At 39.4% G+C, this 22893-nt stretch overlaps 1 protein-coding gene across 1 annotated transcript in view; it reads right to left on the bottom strand.

Moving 5' to 3' along the window:
- Positions 1–1223: 1223 nt before the first annotated feature.
- Positions 1224–22893, bottom strand: part of LOC311088252 (sacsin-like) — a 37754-nt gene continuing 16084 nt past the window's right edge. Inside the window, exons 6-8 of the mRNA XM_084122107.1 lie at positions 13016–14444; positions 12840–12928; positions 1224–12757 (exon numbers count right to left, since the gene is read on the bottom strand). Of these exons, the coding sequence (XP_083978233.1) occupies positions 1689–12757; positions 12840–12928; positions 13016–14444 (12587 nt within the window). The 3' untranslated portion in view covers positions 1224–1688. The remainder of the gene's footprint in view (positions 12758–12839; positions 12929–13015; positions 14445–22893) is intronic.

The raw sequence follows: 22893 nt of genomic DNA, 5'->3' as shown, positions 1-22893 counted from the left end.
TGGCTAAGGCCTAAATATCCTTTCGTTTTTATTTTAATCAGTGTCATTTTGATTTACCCTGTCATGATAAAGTGTATTTGATGGTGTATTTCTAGACTAACCACCAGGTGTCAGTAGTGGCACAATTACCGGCAAGCTGTGTAGAAGTGTGAAGTGTTGTTGTCAATTGTTGCATGTGCAGACCTAAGATGTAATAAAAAGGTATATTTGTTTATTGATATGAGGAACATTACATACCCTACTTATTAGGGGATTCATAATTAATTAAGTACATATTATTATTAAGAGTGTTCTTGCCATTAGGTTACTTTTATTTTGATACATGGCAGTGACCAGGCTGTTAACTGAATGGCTTCCACAAAAGAGAGAAACTGATTTCCCTTTGTTTACCGTATATGGTAAATGGACTGCATTTATATAGCGCTTTCATAGACCTATGGCCACCAAAGCGCTTTACATAGCCTCACATTCACCTATTCACACACTCATTCATACACCGACGGCGGTGTCAGCCATGCAAGGCACCATCCAGCTCGTCAGGAGCAGCTGGGGTTAGGTGTCTTGCTCATGGACACCTCGACACTTGGTCAGGTGGAACCGGGGATTGAACCACCAACCTTCCGGTTTGTAGACAACCTACATGAACCACTGAGCCACTGCATATGACATGTACCAGTGATAATATCGCTGTCGGGTGTTGTGATTGTCATGGACCTTGTTGCGCTGGTGACCAATGTGGTTCTGGAAGAGCACTATATCATAATCGGGGTTGTTGTGGTAGTCGACCCTGGAGTCATTCCTATCAACTCCAGAGGGGAGAAGCAGCAAATGCTCTTGCGGGACGGCTTCCTAGCTGACCAGTGGTTTTATTCATTCACACTCGTTCTGCACATACGGCACATACGGCACATGCGTGTTGAATGTTCCCTGTGTGAGGAGGACCGGCCCAAATGGGCATTGGAGTGCCTGATGTCAAAAGCAGGATCCAGATTCTAGGACCATTGGATTTTCAAGGGCATGTGAAAATGTGTAATGCACTTCCTTTTACAGAATTACAGCATGACCTTAAATATTTTCATATGCCTGTGGATTGTTTGTAATTTGTATTTTCATCACACAGCATTCATCCATATTTTATATTGCAATAACTCAAGAAATGGTTTTGCTGCAAATATTGTAAAGCACATAAAGCACCTGTATCGCAGGATGATTGTGTGACTTAATATTCATTTTATTTGCAGTTCTGTCATTTAGTGAATATTTGGTTGACACAGCTTTTGACTTCTGTTAATATTTCTTAATAAAACCATGCTTTTAAATGATTGACACTTTGACATTTTAATTCTAATGTAATTTTGAATGCACATTTTGCAAAAAATGTTTATCCAAAATAACTTACATTGCATCCAAGATATACATTTATTTCATGCTTTCCCTGGGAATCAAACTCATGACCTTGGCATTGCTCTACTGTTTGCTATACAAGTATGCCCAGTATACAAAAATATGCTAAATAGGCTATAACAGTAAGCAAGAAGAGAAGCAGACTTATAATTATCAAAACATGCTTACATAGAGTTAAGAAATTCAAGAATGCATGGTAGCAGTACTAAACAGATCAAGCATTGTTACATTAATAGATCCTCATGATTATCTCAGTGGAACATAGTCGATAGTTTCAAGCTACTTCAAGAAATGTTTTCTTCTATTTTTACTAAAAGCTTTGTTGCAATATCCAGTGCACTTCTAGCATTATCGAAGCTGAACTGCTTGTTTGGAATGTGAGGAAATTGGTGATAGTTTGGATACTGAGTTTTTTTGCCATCAACACCAAGTTCAGTCAGTTGCCTCACAGTGTTTGGTAAAGAAGTCAACTGTGAGCTGTAATGGGACACCTGCTGAGCAAGGCTAGTTATTGAGCAGTTGTTGGGATGCTCTCCACTTCTCCTGTACATTGCTGCTTTCAGGGCTTTTTCCACAGCCTGATGCACCTTAAACAGACACCACTCTGAGCAATCTCCTCCAGTGTCATTGTGAGCTGCTCTGATGTCACATTGAGCCTGTTCATACCAGCGCTTTGCCTCTCCTCTGTTTGGCCTTGGTGTTTCTCTGTGGTATGACCAAAAGTTATAGTGTCTTCTAGAGTAGTTCTGATAGAACCTCTCGCGCCCCCTCCTGTGTCTTCGTGCCTCTGTGTTCCACGTGTCATAGAAATCTCGAAAGTCTCTACAGGTTGAGGATGTGCTATGTACAGTTTTCCCTTGTTGTAGTTCCTCAATTCTGTTTTGCAGGTATTTCAAAGCCTCACTGGCAAGTTTTTCATTGCCTGGGTTTTTGTCTGGATGCCACTGGAGGTAGAGACGTTTAAGGGCTTTTTGTCTGTCCTCACTTGACATATTCCAGATTTCTTTTAAACTTTGGTCAATTTCTCTTTTGATTTCTTCAAATGTCCCTGGAAAGTCTGTGTTGGGTGGAGGCCTGGACGTCAAAAGACGTTCTATATCTGTACAAGTAGACCCTGTGTTGGGTGGAGGCCTGGATATCAAAAGACGTTCTATATCTGTGCAAGTAGACCCTGTGTTGGATGGAGGCCTGGACGTCAAAAGACTTTCTATATCTGTGCAAGTAGACTCTGTGTTGGGTGGAGGCCTGGATGTTAAAAGACGCTCTATATCTGTGCAAGTGGACCCTGTTGACACAGTTGCCTTCTTTTCTCGTTTAAATTGGTAAAGGTCAAGAGAGCTTACTTCAATGAAGTCATCACTGCCAACTTGTATTATATATCTGGCAGGAAAATGTCTCATTTGTCCCATTGAATCATCTAGTCGGTTGATAACAATGGCATAGAAATATTCACTGGATTCGTCCTTGCTGAAGCCAACATACTCTCCACTTTCAAAGTTGTTGAGGAAGTTCATATCAAGGCAGTCATGCCATTCTTCAGGTATGAGACATCCAGGTTTCGGTAAGGATTTGTAACCTTCCTCGTGGCCACTGTTATGAATGCCATTTTTTGCCAAGGTTTTCTCAACATCCTCCATGTTATCACACAGCAGAAGATGCCCAAGGACTGGAAGGCTTGAGGCGGTCAGACAGTTCTTTAGAAGAACATTGATTTCTTTAGTAAGACACATATTAACTTCATTTACTACTTTGTGGGTCATGTCATCATTGTGTTTCAAGTAGAATCTGCACCCATCTTGCTGTTTTTTCACATAAACATCTGTCTCAGCCTTACTACCTTCAAGTGGCTCATGGTTTAACAGAAGTTCAGTTTGAAGAGTTTTGCAACAGATAATCTGAATCTTAGAAAATATTTCTTCACACTTTCTTGCAGCTTCAGACTGTGAAACCCCACCTTTGCTGTCTTCTCTGATGAGACAGACTAGACCATGAAGAAATGCAGCAGAAGACAAGTGTTTGTCAAACCAGCCACTAAATTCACATCCCCCTTCATCACAATATTGGACATTTTCTCCCTTTAGGTTTTCAGAAATTACATCCGAGAGAAATTTGGGGCGAACTTGCTGAGGAAGGAACTGCAACAATGTTTGATGTTGATAGTGATCATTTCCAAGATGACAGCAGTTTAATTTTTCCAGCAATTTCAACTTGGTTTCCAAAGGACCCTCGAGTCTTTCAGGCTGAAAGACTGTGTCGTTGAAAAACAAAGTGATGGATTCATAGAGTCTTCCATCTGTTGATGGAAGATAAAGTGGGTAGTTTCGGAAACAAGTTTTGTTCTGTTCCTTTTTCAGCAGGCAAAACAGATGTTGTACAACACGCTTCACAGTTTTCTGCTGGTTTGCCTGAAGGCTGTCTTTGTCAGAACTATCAGAATAGATTTCTTGAAGAACAGTGATAAATTGATTGATGGTGGGCCTCTCCTTTACACCAATCTTCTTAAAGAAATCTTCAAATTTCATATAATTTGAGGGAATGCAGTACAAATAAGGCCTAAACTCAAGATCATCATGTAGCACAAGTGCTGTCTGCTTTGCCTTCACAAGTTTTTTCCCGTTTTCCACCAAGATAATGGGGAGGTCTGAGAACAGAGAGGCATTAAAATTTATTGACTGCAGGTATGCGTACAATTTGCTAAATACTGTTTCTCTTGTTTCCAGCAATCTGTCACTGTGGCACTGAGATGTGCAGATGTTTTTCAGATTAGCAACTATTTGTCCAAGGGTTGGAGTCTCCAAGGCTCCGACATCCTTCATTTTCTTTATGAGATGTGAAGAGCAGAGTTCTGAAGGTAGGATTGGCATAGATGTCCATATCAGATAATGGTGATCACTGTCTTTGCCAATAAGTGATCCACTGATTGCAACAACTTCCCTCTCTTGAGCAAAGGCCTTGTGATAATCACAAAGTGTGTGCTGAATTTGCACTGGGAAGATGAATTTAATGTTAGCAACTCTTTTTAGTAAATTTGAGTTTTTGTCATTACCCATGAACAAAACAGTCTTGAGCAAATGTTTTGATCTTTTCTTAAGAACATCTAGAGGAGTGTTGCCTCTAGTTTCAGATTCAATTTGTTTTGCAAACTGAATTATTTCCTCATCAGACACTTCATGTTTCAATCCAAGATCCTTCAAGAGATCAAGAGGTCCTTCATGTGCTTTAGTTTGTTTACCTTGGACATTGTCCCAAACCTTTGAATCAGTACATTCATCTCTGAAAATCTCCCAAAATATCTTAGGCACAAATCTCTTTTTTGGAAGCATTACCCTGTAAAGGTGTACATTGTCATCATAGAAGTATGAAGCCACCTGAAGAGAGCCATGGATGTCTCGAATAAATCTGACGTCTCTCAATGCAGAGACAATCCTGGGGTCCACTGGTCTAAATTTCATTAAAAAAATCATTAAATCAAGAAGCTGGGCCTCTGTCATCATGTGCACAGAAGGAAGAATAAACTGTACACAGAACTCCAAGTCATTTAGAATCTTAATGTTTAGATGTTCTGCCAATTCTTGGTTCACCCAGATGTGCTTAAGGAAAATACAGTCACATCCATCGACATGGTACAAGTTTGGAAAGTCAATCTGATGCTCAGAATTTAGAATGAAAATCATTCTGTGTAAATCAATCCTTTCTCGTTTTCCGGTTATTGACTCAAACAGGGGCAAGGACTTCAGCATCTTGACATGTTGACTCTTCTTTTTGGAATCTCTGATCCCATTCTGTAAGAAGCGTTGAAGATCTACACATTCCTCTTTAGACAGCGCCTCAAACTGTGAAGGAGGTACATCACAAACCTGCCCCAAAACAGCACTGCTGTCTCCTGTTTGCAGGAGTTCTGGATTCATATACATGTGACAGAACTGTCTGAGGTCACTGAAAAAGCTGGAGTCTAATATCATGAACCCCAGTTTTATGAGAATGGACGCTATTTTTTCATTTGGAGACTGAATCACTTTTGATATATTCCCCATTGTTTGTAAGAAATGTGCATTATTTTGACTAGGGCAGATTACTGGTAAGATAGGGCTGTTTTCAAAGTCCTTCTTTATGTCACTGAAGACTTTCAGATTTTCATATTGGTTGCGTTTACCTTGATCATCAAAGAAGCTCCATAACGCTTTCAGCAATTTGATCATCTCTGTCTCCGCTTTGTACAGCTGGCACCATTGATCAGGTAATGACTGACTGAGCAGTTGATCAAGTTCTGGTTTCAAATACTTTGCTGCTATGTCAATTGTTAAGTCCTTAATAAACTTTCCTTCATCCAGAATTTGGAGATGGTATATATTGACATCACTGTCTGCAAACATTTCCTGATGCCCTTGGAAAAGACTGCTAAATCTTGATATCAGCTTTGGGGATTTAGAGTCAAAGACTCTTAACATCTGATCTCCTGTGAGGAGAAGAGGCAGCCCATTGAGGTCATGGACATTTTTCTCATCAGCATTTTCCAAGCAGAAGCTCAGAAGTTTTGAACATCTTGTTTTGTCTTTGACCCATGTCTGGTTGATGGGCAAAGGCAAACCACCAGTTGTCTGGGAAGGATCATTCAACGATCTTTGCTTCAAGAAATTCATCACTGTTGAAGCGCTGACTTCTGTCACATTCACACCAGCTGATTTGAAGTTTGCTTTTATTTCATGCATTTTTAAAGTGTCTGGCACTAATTTCATCCCGATGTCATCTAAAATTTCAAATATTTCATCATTGTCATTTGAAAAATATGGACAATCTGCTGAATGTGGTTTAGATGGACTGCACCAGGTAACTGTGTATTTTTGTTGTGTAAGGTGTGATGACTCAACAGAAACAGCATGTACAGTAGGTATGACAGGAAGTTCACGTTGGCTGATTGATCTATAGACCTCATGGATCATCTCATGCCAGACTTTGTCTACTCCCGGAGAAATGCATCGAAAAGGCATGGTGCTGGGAAAGAAATTAAGGCAAGAAGTCTCTAACTGTGACTTAAGGCCTTTAAGAGCTGTAGGTGTATCCTCCTTCATGATTGAACAAAGATGTAACAGGAGGTCAGCATAGAGTGGTGAAATTATGTTTACTTTCAGTGACTGGTTCCACTCTGTCTTCAGACTATCGCCATCTTCTTTATACAAGTCCCTTCTAGAAGAATCTACTTCAAAATGTGCATTCACATGGACTGGTAAACCAGTTTGTCCAGGTAAAGGCAAAGAGCAAAATGCCTTGCCAGTAAATGTGTGGTCAAATGAGCTTTTCCAACATGCAGCCAGAGCAGCTTGAGGAACTTTAAAATTATCTTGCTTGTTTATCCTCTCATGGATTTGTTGTGAAAAGCTAAAGCACTCTGCAATGATCCACTGACTTTGTTTAATTCCAGATGAGATTTGCATGTCATAGATGGTTTTGCAGGGTTCTGCTGTTCCTGACATCAGGGATTCTCGAACATGGCTGTGAAAGTCTTCCTTGCTTACCATGTTCTTCTCTGTGTATGTCTTTTCAACACCAAAAAGACATTTAGTTTGTGTTCCATCTTCACTGATCTCCATGAACTGTATTTTTGTGATGTGTTTCAAGAAGAGTATTAGTCCTTCAGGATCTTCAGTCAAGGCAGAGTAAAGTTCGTTCATGTCACGATCTGTGACGGTATGTTTAGATATTTCAGATTGTTCTGCCATTTCCTCTGTCCTGAGAGGGAGCCTGAACATGGTTCCAGAACTGAGTGCAAACATTTCTGGAAGAAAGGTATGATAAACATCCTTAAAAGATTTTTTTAATTCATCATCAACTGAAAACATGCAGCCTGGGGACTGTTTTGTTATGCCTTCCACATATTTTAGATTTGGATCAGAAATGCAGAGCCATTTGTCACCGGTCAGGATAGATGGACAGTCTGTCAGATGATATACAGAATTGAAGCCAAGTCCATATTTTCCAGTTCTGCCTAAAGTACCACGTTTTCCTCCTTCCCCCAGCTGCTGAATACCCTGCAGATCATCATCAGAAAATGTTCTGTTGTTGTAAACACAAAGAGCCGGGCCTTGAACCAGTTCCCATTCCTTTCCAAATATCTTTTCTGTCTTATGTTTTCTTTTGTCCCACACAAAATGTATTTCTGTTGCCTCTGCATCATCAGCATTTTGAATGAGCTCTTTTAGAATATCCTTTTTAGATGGATATGCATCAATTATATTTTTTATTCGGATAGGAAGTTTCTCAGTTTGTCCAAACTCTTTGGCATGAAGGGAAAACTCACTGACTAAACGATTCTTCAGAGTATGGTGTCTTGTTGTCATTACACCAAAATGGCAGGCCACAGGCCGAGGTATCAGATCATGGGTGAGCTTGACACCAGCTGAGACAGGCATCCATGGGCTGTCATTAAATCTCAGCTCTTTTGAAAATGTCAACACTCCTCTCTCATCAGGCATGAGACAGTTTGTAGGGTTTTCGTCTTTGAATTTGTATAGCCCTTTCATGAGTATTGCAACACACTTATTGAGGTCTGACATGGAAAGAGGGTGAGATCCATTTAAAGCCTTCATTTTATGAAGTGCAGCAACAAATTGCTCTTTTGTGAATTGTTTGTTGACACCAAGGCATTCCCAGAGCCTCTCAAATTTGGAGAAGATGACTGGAAGTACATAGAGATATGGTTTCTCCTCAAATTCTGTACTTCTGGCCACTGACCTCACATTTACAAATTGATCCTCAATGAAAATGAATGGAAATGATTTTGCATGCTCAATAATGGGATTGGGATCTTTCTGTTCAAACAAGTAATTATTGAGATATTCATAGCAAGACTGGGCAATGTTGAAGAGAGCCGTCTTTTCAAATGTATCACAGTGTTGGTGTGCTTTTAACAGCTGCTGAAGCACCGTCTCAACTGGTGGATTTGTCAGTACTCTCAATTTTTGGAGAACTGGATCATTATTGTGTACTTGAAGGTTTGAATGATCAACTGCAAATCCAGTCATGCTTACTAAATTGAGACAACTGTCACTGTAAACTTCACAGGGTTTTTTAAGAATGGTGGCCTTCTTGTTTTGCTGAACTAAAGGAACTAAGGCAGGAAGGAATGGTATTTGAGACAGTGTGTGCCAGTGCAGAGAATTCACATCTTCTGAGGAGTCTTTCATTGACTCCACAAGGCACTGAAGACGTTTACAATATTCTGATTTATCCTGTTGCCAAACACTGGATATCTTCCCTGCTCTTTCTATGATGTCCTCTAAAGGGAGGCGGTCACTCAGCATTCCCAGATCTGAAAGTCGTTGAAACCTTTTTGGAAAGAGAAAGTCCTTTTCTGTCCCTTCAAGAAAGTGTCCTTCCTTAAGTTCATACAAATAAGCCATTTTGCCAGAAGGATTGACAAGTCGGTTGATTAATTGAAGCTTCTTACAACTCTGTGTTGGAATACAAGGGTAGCTTTTCAGTAGGTCATCAACAGCAGGATCATTCAAGTCAATGGCATTTAGCACAAGAATATTTCTGCTGTGTGTATCCACAGAACTCAAGTTCTCAAAAACAATGTTGTAAAACTCAGGCCAGTTGATTGTTCTCTGTTTGATCTCTGGCTCGAAGCCACAATCGATGAAACTCTGTCTTACCCATGATGGGAGAGAAACAACACTGGAATAAGAAGCTCCCAAGCTCAAGAACACTTTCATGGCAATGCCTCCAATTACTTGGTTCTCCTCAATTTTTGGATTCAGAAATCTCACACTGTCCATAGAATACCAATCATGTCCATTGCTGAAAAACTCCAGAGATTTGCCATTGGCATTCTGTACAACTGCTGAGTAGAAAGACTCAACCATGGGTAAAAATGCTTTGCTTACTGTCTCTATGTTAGGCCAGAATGTATGGAAGGAATAGTTCTGGATATGTCCAATTTGGGCCATTTTTTTCAGCTCAAGCAGTGTAGTGATGTAAGCAGAGGTTACAGCATCTTTCAGTAAAGCTTTGTTCCACTCAGACTTCACTCCTTTTTCCCACAGACTTTTCCTATTAGATGTGACTGCAAAAGTTCCATTGACATGGACTGGAAGACCCGTCTCAATTGAGAGAGGAAGAAAGCAAAAAGCCTGGCCAAAGAGGCTTTCATCGGGGGACCATGCATTAGTGTTTGCCTCTCTATGCAAAGGTACAGCTATACCTCCAATTGGAAGTGAAAAAACATGTTCTTGTTCATTTCTTCTCTGGAACATTTGCAAAGAATCATGCGTCCCAAAACATGAGTACAAAAGCCAGTATTGGGCGAGGGATTTATCTGAGTTCTCCTGAACTATTTTAACAATGTGTGCTTTGTTGACATCAATAATGTTGTGGCATCTGAAGGTGTTCTCGATCTCTTGGAGACGTGTGTCATTCGAGACAGGAAATGAATTCATGACTTCTCTGGATATTTTGAGAGGAGTCTGGATCTGATCATTCAATGGAGGAGTAGATGCGTTTTCAGGGACAATTTGAAGGGACATAGATGTAATGCTTTTCAGAAATAGTAGGTGTGTTTGTGAATTGTCAGTCAAATGATTTTTAAAACTCCTAATTCGCTCTTCATCATATACCTTTGAACTGATCTCTGACTTGTTGGCCTCCTCCTGTGTGCGAAATGGTAATTTAATCAAGGTGCCATTGTAAGCTTTCTTGCTGTTTTGCACTGACAAATCACAATCAAAAATTCCTTCATAAGATTTTAACTGTCCAGGAAACCTTTTGTACAGTCGTTCCTGGAATGGGTCAAGTTTAATTCCTGGGTTTCCATTGCTGAGTATGTGCTTTTCCAAATGGGTGACATTTGGATCAAGAATGAGAAGGGTTTTCCCACTCAAAATCGAGGGAATATCACTCACATGGTAAACAGTATTAAATCCAAGCCCAAACTTTCCAATCATTTCAACTTTTTTTTCCTTTGATGCTGATCCCACTTTGACAATGTTTCTCCAGTCTTCTTGTGAAAAAAGCTTGTTGTTGAAAATCCAAAGGCATGGTCCATTGCAGAGAGCCATTCCATGATCAAAGAGAGTTTCAGGGGGGTCTTTGTGTTTTCTGAAGTCAAGGAGGAATTTACATGTGGTTGCCCCAGCATCCTCAGCATTTTGTAGGAGTTCTTTGAAAATGTCACTTTCTTCATCATACTCTTTCAGAATGTTTTTAATTCTTTGAGTAATTGGTTCAGTTTGTCCACATTGTTCTATACCAAATGACTCTTGCCCTGCTTGTATGAGCTGTGGTTTTAAGATGCGAGTACTTAAGAATGGGACTTTCAACCATCTTGCAGTGATGGGTAAAACTTCTTCATGAATGACATAGAACTCCTCATTGTCTTGTTTCAGGTCATCAAGTCCTTCGGCACTGATGTCACAGAAGACTGTTTTGGACAAAGACTGAAGAGTAAAGTTTTGACTTTGTGCATTGACAGGCACAGGGGTACTGTCCTTTAAAAGCTTCTCATTCTTTCGCATCCAGTCAAGAATGGCAATTGACACTTTAAGTTCTGTCAAGTCTCCATGAGGAGGATACCTGCAGTCAATTCTTTGTTTTATGTCATGGAGTATGTCTTCAATCTCTTCATCGGACAGTGTTTTCTTCACCCCAAATTTTGTTAGTAGGTTTTCATATTGCAAAAACTCTTCAGGCACTTTTTTGATGTAGGGGCTTAGATCCAATTCAGGTGGATAGGCTAAAACTATATCTCCTGGACAGACAAACTCACTTTTATTCCAAATCCAGGGGATGCTTTTTGTGTCCATTAAATCTGTGAAATTGCTCACGTTGTCTTGCATGAATTTGTAAATACTGTGCAGCTCAGTTTTAAACTGAAAATCTGAATTTGGGTTGACCATTGATCTCAGTGCAGAGAGGTTCTCCAAGACTTTTTCAACAGGAGGGGGTTCATAAAGTCCAAGATTTTTGCAGACATGTCCTGTTAGCTCAAAGACAAGTGGCATTACATATCCAACAATTGAAGAATACTTTGAATCCCTTACTTCAACTGGCGTATAGAGACCTCTCTTAAGATTTATACAAACGCTTCCATTCAAGAACTTTGGATTTTCACAGGGCACCCACTGCCTTTGCTTCAGCTCCTCTATCTGTGCCTTGGTGAATTTTGAAAGGAAATCATTCTCATTCAGGACTCGAACAAGAGTATGTGCTTTTTTATATGCCTTATCTGGTGAATGGACACAAAGCTTTTCAATATGATTTATGACTTGGAGTATATTTTCTGTAGATAATTCTTTTTGCTCTGTCCTTAGACCAAGGCGCCACAAACTCTGAAGCATTTCCTCTGTCTTTGTGTAAATAGGTGGGGGAAAGAAATCTGCCTCGAAAAGATCCTGAAATGTCCTGTTTCTTGGATCAAAAACATCTGAGGCGTGTTTGTGTTCTCCATGAGTTGTCTCAATAAATTTGAGATTTTTAGTTTTCATGAGCAGCTGCTCACTTTGTGAAAGTAGAAGGCTACCATTAGTCAATATCCAGGTCATTACTGTATGTTCCTCACCTTTTTGGAAAGAGGCTGCCTCAATGCAGTCAACCAAACAAACAGCCACCTTAGCTGCATCTAAGAGTTCAATATTCAGAAGAGTCAAAAGTCTGCGATCAGCTTCATTTGCACACTGTATAATGGTCTCAGGCATTGGCAGATCATTTGGAATGGCTGGTTTGGTGGTTGAAACAACTGCTTGCTTTGATTGAACTGCAACATATTTCCCAGACATCATTCTGAAGATTGGCAACATGGAAATCAGGATCTTTTCAGCATTTGAGAGAGAATCCAAAGAAGAGAGGTACACTTTCAACTCCTCTTTTTCCTGTGATGAAGCAGAGGCAATGCCTTTGATGACCTGATCTCTGTGTAAGTTCACAAAGACTTGTAGAACACTTCTTGGTGAAGCGGGAAGAACATACCTCTCTATGTCATGATGTCTAAGACACACATCTCTTTTTATGACTGTACACCCCACCATTCCTAACACTTTCTGAACATGATCTGACAAGCTAGATGCTGTGCTACTCTGAAAAATCAAAGTTGTGTTACTCTGCAACCTTGCTAACAATATAGAATTGCCTGAACTCTGTAGTGGCTCCAGTGGTATTAAAGGCATGTCAATAAAGTGATTTAACTCGTTCCATTCAGTGCTAAGAAACTTCCAGAATTCAGCCAGCCAGCTCTTTGGTGGATGATGATCTTCTGCTGTTTTCCATGTCACATGACCTTGGGTCTCCTTCCAGTCCATGGGTAAGTGCTTCTTGGTGAGTGCAACAACATGATTTGCATTCAATTCGATTATGTTGTATGTGCCTGAAAAAATAGTGAGACCAGTTTCACAAACATTTATGATGTTAATTTCATATTACCATAAGCATATAAACAGATTTCTTACTCATTGTTGCTAGTTTCCTTAGCTGCATAGTACAAACATGGCTCAGATTGTTGGGTATAAATCTTTCTTTACAAAATGGCAGCAATGTTCTAAACAAAGAAAAAAGAGATCATTAATACTTTGAAAACACAATATAAACACACTAAACAATTAAAGTAGGAAAGAGACAACTTTACCGTGAAAACTTCCCATTGTCGATCAAAACAGTGTTATGCACTTCATTGCTAAATGAAGTGAAGGTTCCATCATTGAGAGGCAGAAGCTTAAGACCTTGAAGCTCTGTGTACTTCTCATCACTGAGAGCAAATTCAAGAAGAGAATATTTGTCATCTTTACTGAGGTTTTCCTCCTCACATCTGTGAAGGACATTTCTAACATAAGATGGAGTCACCCATGTCAAGGTATCACTTTCAGGGAAGATTTCTTGAACATCATTCAAAATATTTTCTGGGACTGTGACCAGATTCTCTCCTTCAGCAAACAATAATCTTGATATCGCAGACATTGTGTCACTACATATATTGTTGACTGGAAAAACTGCATCTGATGGAGACACCCAGATTTTCTCATCTTTGGCAAGGTGAAAGATCTTGTATTCAATTAGACCCCTCAGAGTGTCTGTTGCAACTTCATGCCATCTGTCTTTATGTACAGTCTTGGATAGGTCAGGCCAAAGATTGTAAACAGTGGCAGCAGGCAAGGTCGAGTTTCTGGATAACTGAATGGCATCCAGGATCATCATAAGATGTACATGAGGAAGAATATCTTTTATAAGTAGCTCATTCCACTTTGCAGACTCATCATTCTTCAGATCCTCCTCTTGCCACTTAATGAACCTCCGATTATCTGTCAGGCCAAAGCAAGCATTGATGTGAATGGGAAGCCCAGTTTTGTTTGAGTCATTATTTGGAAGTGGCAGAAAGCAACTTAGTCGCCCATTGCAAAGTGATCTGTCGTCATCTATTCGAAAAGCTGCATCAACTTGAGGGTAGAAGCTCAGCTTACTGGCTAGAAAGTCAATCTCTGGTATATATCCGTGTTTCAGAAGGCAAGGTGTCACAAGCCACTGGGACTTTGTTTCTTCCATTTGATGGGAAATGTGTGACACCGTTTTCAAACAAGTTTTTTTGTCAAATGATTCCTGCTTAACATGAGAAAGGTCAGTGTAAAACTGATTTGACGCTGAAACTTTTAGCCTATTGTTGCAGAAACCATTGGTGTCAATATGCAGCAAAGTAATGGATGACACATTTCTCAGGAAAAGAAGACTGATGTCTGCATCAGCAATGAAGCTGTCAAAAAGCTGTGTAACTTTTGTGGAGTCATACAAGTTATCTGAGATCTCAGAAGCCTCATTACGCAGAGGGAAGCGGAAAAGAGTTCCTTTGAAGTATTGCTCCTCGCTGATGACCTTCTCCCAGGAACAACTGATGACATGACTGACTACATTTTGAAAGGGCTGGAACTGATCTCTCAAGTTCAAAAGGCTCTCTCTGTCCTCTTCATCATCCAAAGACCATCGATAGCCTTCTTCATCATCTCCAAACATCTTCTTTTGTGGGTCAAAAATGGCCAGGTGTTCAGAACTGAATACACATGGCAAGTCTGTAAATAAACAATAATAATAATTATAAATATTGTTAGCGTTGCCAGTGTTACATGTCAGAATCCGACACAAGTACCCTGAGGGACATTTATTTGTAAATACTGATGTTGCAGCTGATCAGGGGTGTCATTTATAAAACTGTGTGTAGGATCCCTACTAAAAGTGTGGTCCTGAAAGCCAAAAATGGCATACCAAAAAATATTTAGACTTATAAAACTCCCTTTATAAAGCCCAGTGTTTAATGGTACAAGACATTAGGAATATGTGAGATACGGATGTGCCATCACGTTCCATTGCTAAAAAATCATTTAGTATAATCATAAAGTTTTTTCTCAATCTTTTCCACTGGCCAAATAGTAATTTTAATTGCTTTATATATTTAGTGCAAACAAATAGGCCTTATTCTGCATTATTGATTATTAGTTGCACAAAAATATTTTCTCAGACCATGAGTTCTGCTATTATCATGCACTTTTTAGTTAACACATTAAAACACAGCATGCCACAGGAAATGTGTTCAAAAGCATTGCATCCCATACAAATATTTATTAGAATATTAAAAAAATGTTAGAACTTCTCGTTAATGATTTCATGTAATTTAAGTTCTTACCTCCATTAATAAGAATGGCATATTTAATCTAAATGTGCTTATCAGATGTAAAACATAGTTTAAATCATTTTTGATTTATTTAAACTGTTATTGTGAACATGCACTGTATTTATGATTAGGACCCATAATGAGGATTTAAAGTGGTTTTCCTTCATCTGCCGTCAGTCCCTCAGCTCTGTAAGAACTGATTTTCCTGCTAAAACAAAACTCACCCTGCAATAACGCCATAAAATGCACCCTGGACAGCAGATAACAAAGACAGAGCACAGAACCTTGTCCTGCCCAAACTTATCTCATTGTCCCCTTGTTTGACTTCAACTCATCCCCCTCTCCCTCCCCCTCTCCCTCCTCAAGGCACTGAAAGTCATTAAGAATGTCTATTTAACACATATGGTGTATCTTGTGAATATGTTGTTTTTCCTTTTCATATTTGGTGTCATTTTAAAGGACACAGTGCGATTGGTAAAATGGTCTTAATTTCATTGCAGTCATTGGTTTAGTGAAAAAGATTGAGAACTTAGGAGAATATTGTATCTCCTCTCTGGCTGATATCTCTTTACATCTCCTGAAACCAGGTGCTACCCCCCTGGGGTACATGGATTGGCCCAAACAACTCTAAACAACATTTGTTTAACCCCCTTCTGTTCTGATCTGGTATTTAAGGTGAGGGAACAGAGAAACCTTTGGGAATCTTTTACCAGGAGAATCTCCCACACAGTAATGCATGTCAGTATTTTCCTGTTGGAAAACCCTGACACATTACTGTGTGTCTCTGTCAGGAAAACATTACTTACTTTTAGAGTCATCTTTGAGTAAATGATGTCATATATTTTTTGAATTGGCTTTTAATAATTTACTTCTGTAATTGGCATGATATATTTTTACCTGACAAATAAATGATAACCTTGATTTATTCTGAATTCTTCTGAAATCATTATTTCCAGTAGATTAATGTGTAGTCTGGTGTTTCCGCAAAACTTTGTCCAGAATAGATCAAACTGGAGGCACTTTGAATGGACCATGGGGCACATCTTAGGAAAACCTCCTGATTTCTGACTGTTCCCTGACTTAGCATGTTGTACGCTGCAAATATTATAAAAAATTACGCCTATGGGTCTGTAGTGCGCGACTGCATAGGGTAAAATACTTGCACTGCACCCTCTGACTATTTCAGGACTGGCTAGTTTGTGATCGTGAGCGCGCAGTCGCGACGTGACGTCTCAAAGCGACACTAGGTCCGTAATGAACGAATAATTGAAAGTATGGGATAATCAGAATTATCAAAGATCTAAATTAATTCATAATCAATGTTTATGATTATTTTCTAATCAGAAATACAATCTAAATTTGATTATCATTTGAAATTGGAGTCAGATTAAGAGTAGAGCTGAAGTAATACTAAAACTAAGTTCCAATAAATTAAGTGAACTTCACTGGAGCGCTGAAAAGGCATACACGCTTTAAACCTTCGCCAGGCCGTTGGATTCCGTCGTTGGGCCAATGGATGGTCCTTACAAAGTGGTGACAGTCCCTCCGTGATTCTCCAGGTTGCGAGTGTCTTTTCAGTGCAATATTGGGACTTGCAACAAATAAGAGAAGTAAGATGTCCTTCTCTTTCTTCAGCCGTTTGGTAAGTCAATTCTCTTTTGCCTTTTAGAAGTGTTGAGGGAAAATTCAGACGCACCTCATATAGACACATTTGTAGAATGGGTCGGCATACCCAGTTAGACCGGAGAACGCAAAATCCGGTGGGGCTTGAGAATTAGATAAAACCACATATCAGGGACATGATAGCGGCAGTGTAGATGAGAAAAGATATCCCTTGCTTTAACTTTAAATACCTCCTTGTTTGTCTATGCAACAAGTGATGAAACCTAAATTGGAATAACATCATCCAAATTTTATTCTGGTACTCAACAGAGGGTTGAAAACTAAAAACTTAAACTCTGAGGTAAATAATGTTGTTACATTTAATTATTTGCTTTGCTGCAACAACATTGCAATAATGGAAATAAGAAAATGGTCACGCTGACTTGTGAACAAATCTTGTGAATTGATGAGCTAAAAGATAGAAGATAGCTACAAGTAAAACTGTCTCACTTGAATCCTTTGTGTGTGAAGTGTAAAGTTGGACAAAACAGTGTAATTTAAAATAGAATATTTCAAAAGAAATTATCTGAGAAAATGATCTCAGTCCTAAAGAACAGCTGCTATGCAGAAGTCCTAGAAGCTGAAATTTGGAAAAATACGCTAAATTTTAAAACTGATGCATATAATGACAATTATTGTGTTACAAAGAGGCTTGTAACCAGGCCTAATAGTTTCAGAGGACATGCACAGCTTGTCCTTATCTTATGAGATAATTTAGTCAAAGACCAAGATGAATTACATCAAAGTAATTATTGTTCTTTGAAAATCTTTTAATAGTGTCAAAAAGTTTATGACTGATGTCCCATATATGGGTTAAACAACACCATTTAAGGCTCAGTCTTATAAAACATAGCTTATATCAGACTTTGCAATCACTGCATTCTTGTATGTTTTCGAGGTCTCAAAAGAGACTGACAAAAGCAACAAACCATAAAACAATCTTGGCGCCCTCCATGAGACCTGTTTGTCCAACCTTTCTTTCATATTCAAAGAAGATTCTTAAAAGAATGCAACTGATAAACCTCTGTCTAAATCAAGGTAATTGTGACCAATTCTAAATTGTAGTCACAAAAATCTTTAAATTGAGCAATGATTTGACCCATGTTTCTCAATGCCTGCAGTCCATTGAATGTTCACAGCATCAAAGCAGCTGTAACTGGTTTCCAGTTTGGTTGTTGCTGTGTACACAATGCTCATGCCAGCACAGCTGGAGCTGCAGGGCCAAATGCCTTCTAAAAAGATCAGTGAGAAGATAACAAGTCAGTTTAGACAAATTACTCAGTAAAAAACCCTGAGACCAGTAAATGAAATTGGTTTGATTTATACAATTTTATAAAATATAATTTATATTATGACCAGGTTGTAATATATATTATATTGTAATGGCCAAGAATGGCTTTAATCTCGTGATGATTCAGCAATGGGTTAGAAGAGGAAAGGATGTTTAATGAGAATGGAAAGAATCAGAATGTAGAAAGATGGTACGTGTTTGTAGGGAACAAGAGGAACACTACTAGTGTTGGGAGGAAGGAGATAATAGATGGTTAGAGAAAGTATTGGATAAGAAAGGAAACTGAAAGGAAGAATGAATCAGAAAGAATTTCTTTACCTTCTATTTGGGCAAGAATCTTTAATGAGAGAAATTACAATGCTCAGTATATACCAACTAAAATGATCAACCTGATTGCCATGTCTTAAATATCCATCCAAATCCACAGGATGATTTTATTTTGATCTAACAGATCTTTAACCCAGTAACAAGGGGAGGTACAAATTTTAATTTTCTCTTGCAACAAAACCACAAACAAAGGGGTGCAAGAGTTAAAAAAAACTCCTCTCTGGGAGCTTCAGCTCACATGGAATCTGATCAGGGAAGGTATTTTGCTGGACATGTACAGTTGTGTGAAATGTAAATATCAGGCAGAAAATCTAAAGTCTTTATAGACCACAGAGATCCAAATGGTCAAGAGTTGAATAACACCATAAATTCCAAATGCTAAACAAACAAGCACAGCACCACACCTGGTGATCTAATTGCTCTGAACACAGATCTGGCTAGTGTAAATAAACAGCATCATGAAAAGAGATTTCCCCAGCAGACCTGAGGGTCCTAATGCCCACAACACAGCAGACTGTATGAGTTTAACTGCAATAGCAGTCAGATCTGACCATTATCACTGTTTAATTTACCTTTTCTTTGCAAAAACATGATCATGATAATGATACATGTCTTTGTAAACAAAAACAAATGATCTTCTAATGGCGTAAAATCTTAACAGATCAAAGCCATCAGTAACAACTGTCTGGCTAAGGCAATCAAATAAATATTGAGATCGACCATCTATCTTAATGCAATTTGTATAAAGGCTCAAGATTAAACTGTGTTTTCCTCTCTAGGTCTATTTCCTTACAGGCTGACAAATGACTTTCTTCAGAACCAGACTCCGCAAGGGTCTGGTTCTGCCTGCCTTAAGCAGGGCACACAGCTTTACATTAGGAGATGGGGGTGGAGAAACTTCAAGGGGCCGCTCACACCTCATAACACTACAGAAGCAGCTCCTGTATGTGGCCTCCCGGTGTAGCACCGGAACTAAATTATGCAACACAAATTATGGTAGGATAAAACACCACCCATCTCCTATACACAAACATACACAATACACACCATCACTATACGACAATCTTAGAACGTCTCTACCTGGCATAGATCATAAGACTATCCAGGCCAAAATTATTCACATCATGCAATACATCATTCACCTTCATACATATAGGACAAGGGAAATTATTTTAATAATTTCTTTTCAGCATTACAGTCTTGTCAACTTCCTGTATGTAAATACTGTGCTGTGCATAGGACATGCATGGTTGTGGTCACACATCAATTGATTTAAACCCACATAAAACATCTAATTGAGACCCATTAATACAACTGGTCTTTGGACAAAATATTTATTATGTCCAGTCGTTGGCAATTGTTGAAAACCAGGAGGGCCCCCTAGTTTCCAACAAATGACTAATGACAATATCAAAACAGCTAAATCTAAAATGCAGGCATTTCTATCTGTCAACTAAACGATTCCCAGTCAGACCTGCATTATTGAGTGTGACCTAGCCTGTACATCAAATGCACAGAGGATAATAACAAAGATAAACCAGAGAATTTAAATCTCTGTTTCTATACATTTCATTTTCTAATTGGATCTATTAAAACCTTAGGTTTCATTAATGATTTGCACTTATAACAACTGATGTAGACAATTTTATAATTATGAAATTGTGTATTTCCATGTTTAATTATGTGATATACTCTAATTACTCTAATTATGCATGCCGCTAGTAAATATACTAGTTATGGTGACTTTCTGCTACCCCTCCCTTGATTATCCAGACCAAGTCTAAATTCCACTACCAGATCACTGCGGTAGTGAAGAATTTGGTGATCAAATTACACCTGTTCATTAAATATATGATTCTGAAAAAGAGACCATATTTACCACTCGCACCTTTGACTTTTGGGTTTCACATTTTTGAGTACATCATGTTTTGTTATCTGTGTTCTTGTGTTTATCCAATAACTTTTCCCTCATCTTACAATAACCACACATACATCAGTGTTCAATTATTGCATGGTCATTCAGAAGTTGTTCAGGTGTCTCACACGCAATGGAGCGTCATCAGTAAATGATTCCTTCAACTATGGAGTTCTGATCTACCCGGCAAATGAAACCTTCTGCTTGAAGGTGACCGAGGACTTCTCAAATGGTCAGTTAAAACATCCTAGGGAGGACAAAGATGTTTCCGCAAAGCGTTATAATGACACTTTCCACTGACACTTTCTGATTATGCTGACCAACGCAAACAGACTTGATACAATGAGATCATTCTACAGACTGAATACCAACGCAGCCAAGTGCAGGTGGAAGCAAACCCGGCCAAGAGGGTCATGTGACACCCAGTTCAGCTGCTGCAGCATCGACGCATTCTGCCATGCTTTCATTTTAATGTTCAACCTGTCTTAATGCTGTTATTTCAGGTGACGACTGGATTCCTGCACCAATCGACTAACACTGCAAACCACAGTGGTCAGCCCTATGAACACTGAAAATGTGGAAACAGGAAAATGTCCAAAAAATGTCCCCTTTGGCCTGATCTAAATCTGTCCCAAGGGGCCAGGGGCCGTCTGTAAGAACTGATTTTCCTGCTAAAACAAAACTCACCCTGCAATAACGCCATAAAATGCACCCTGGACAGCAGATAACAAAGACAGAGCACAGAACCTTGTCCTGCCCAAACTTATCTCATTGTCCCCTTGTTTGACTTCAACTCATCCCCCTCTCCCTCCCCCTCTCCCTCCTCAAGGCACTGAAAGTCATTAAGAATGTCTATTTAACACATATGGTGTATCTTGTGAATATGTTGTTTTTCCTTTTCATATTTGGTGTCATTTTAAAGGACACAGTGCGATTGGTAAAATGGTCTTAATTTCATTGCAGTCATTGGTTTAGTGAAAAAGATTGAGAACTTAGGAGAATATTGTATCTCCTCTCTGGCTGATATCTCTTTACATCTCCTGAAACCAGGTGCTACCCCCCTGGGGTACATGGATTGGCCCAAACAACTCTAAACAACATTTGTTTAACCCCCTTCTGTTCTGATCTGGTATTTAAGGTGAGGGAACAGAGAAACCTTTGGGAATCTTTTACCAGGAGAATCTCCCACACAGTAATGCATGTCAGTATTTTCCTGTTGGAAAACCCTGACACATTACTGTGTGTCTCTGTCAGGAAAACATTACTTACTTTTAGAGTCATCTTTGAGTAAATGATGTCATATATTTTTTGAATTGGCTTTTAATAATTTACTTCTGTAATTGGCATGATATATTTTTACCTGACAAATAAATGATAACCTTGATTTATTCTGAATTCTTCTGAAATCATTATTTCCAGTAGATTAATGTGTAGTCTGGTGTTTCCGCAAAACTTTGTCCAGAATAGATCAAACTGGAGGCACTTTGAATGGACCATGGGGCACATCTTAGGAAAACCTCCTGATTTCTGACTGTTCCCTGACTTAGCATGTTGTACGCTGCAAATATTATAAAAAATTACGCCTATGGGTCTGTAGTGCGCGACTGCATAGGGTAAAATACTTGCACTGCACCCTCTGACTATTTCAGGACTGGCTAGTTTGTGATCGTGAGCGCGCAGTCGCGACGTGACGTCTCAAAGCGACACTAGGTCCGTAATGAACGAATAATTGAAAGTATGGGATAATCAGAATTATCAAAGATCTAAATTAATTCATAATCAATGTTTATGATTATTTTCTAATCAGAAATACAATCTAAATTTGATTATCATTTGAAATTGGAGTCAGATTAAGAGTAGAGCTGAAGTAATACTAAAACTAAGTTCCAATAAATTAAGTGAACTTCACTGGAGCGCTGAAAAGGCATACACGCTTTAAACCTTCGCCAGGCCGTTGGATTCCGTCGTTGGGCCAATGGATGGTCCTTACAGCTCACCATCGGTGTCTCCAAAATGTGCGTACGCATGGCTAACAGGTACTTACAGGTACACTTATGTTGCTTTTCCACTGCACGGTACGGTACGGGCTCACTTTGTGGCGCTTTTCCAGTGCATGGTATGGGACGGTACGGTACGGCTCACTTTGTGGCGCTTTTCCACTGCATGGTACGGCACGGTACGGTACGGCTCACTTTGTGGCGCTTTTCCACTGCATGGTACGGTACGGCTCACTTTGTGGCGCTTTTCCACTGCATGGTACGGCACGGTACGGTACGGCTCACTTTGTGGCGCTTTTCCACTGCATGGTACGGTACGGTACGGCTCACTTTGTGGCGCTTTTCCACTGCATGGTACGGTACGGTACGGCTCCCTTCGGCTTGCTTTAAATGCTACCACCTCTGTTGAGGTGCCAAGCGTACCGTACCGATACTAAAATGTGACATGAAAACACTGTAGATCACCGATTGGTCAGACAGAATCGTCACTACCAGCGTCATTGTATTTGCGATACAAGACACCAAACCCGCTAGATTTCAATAGCCAGTAACAGCCACTGCTGTAGCACCTATTTTTAAACTACTTGCTTGACTTTCTTGAAAAAAAAAAAAAACTTCATAAAAGAAATGGCTGAATCGTGGTCAGTGGACGAAGTGC

The sequence above is a fragment of the Abramis brama genome (assembly GCF_963993115.1).
Source record: "Abramis brama genome assembly, chromosome: 8".
In the NCBI taxonomy this organism is placed as follows: Eukaryota; Metazoa; Chordata; class Actinopteri; order Cypriniformes; family Leuciscidae; genus Abramis; species Abramis brama.
Note: the sequence above shows the minus strand (reverse complement) of the source record. Positions and strands in the feature narration are given on the sequence as shown.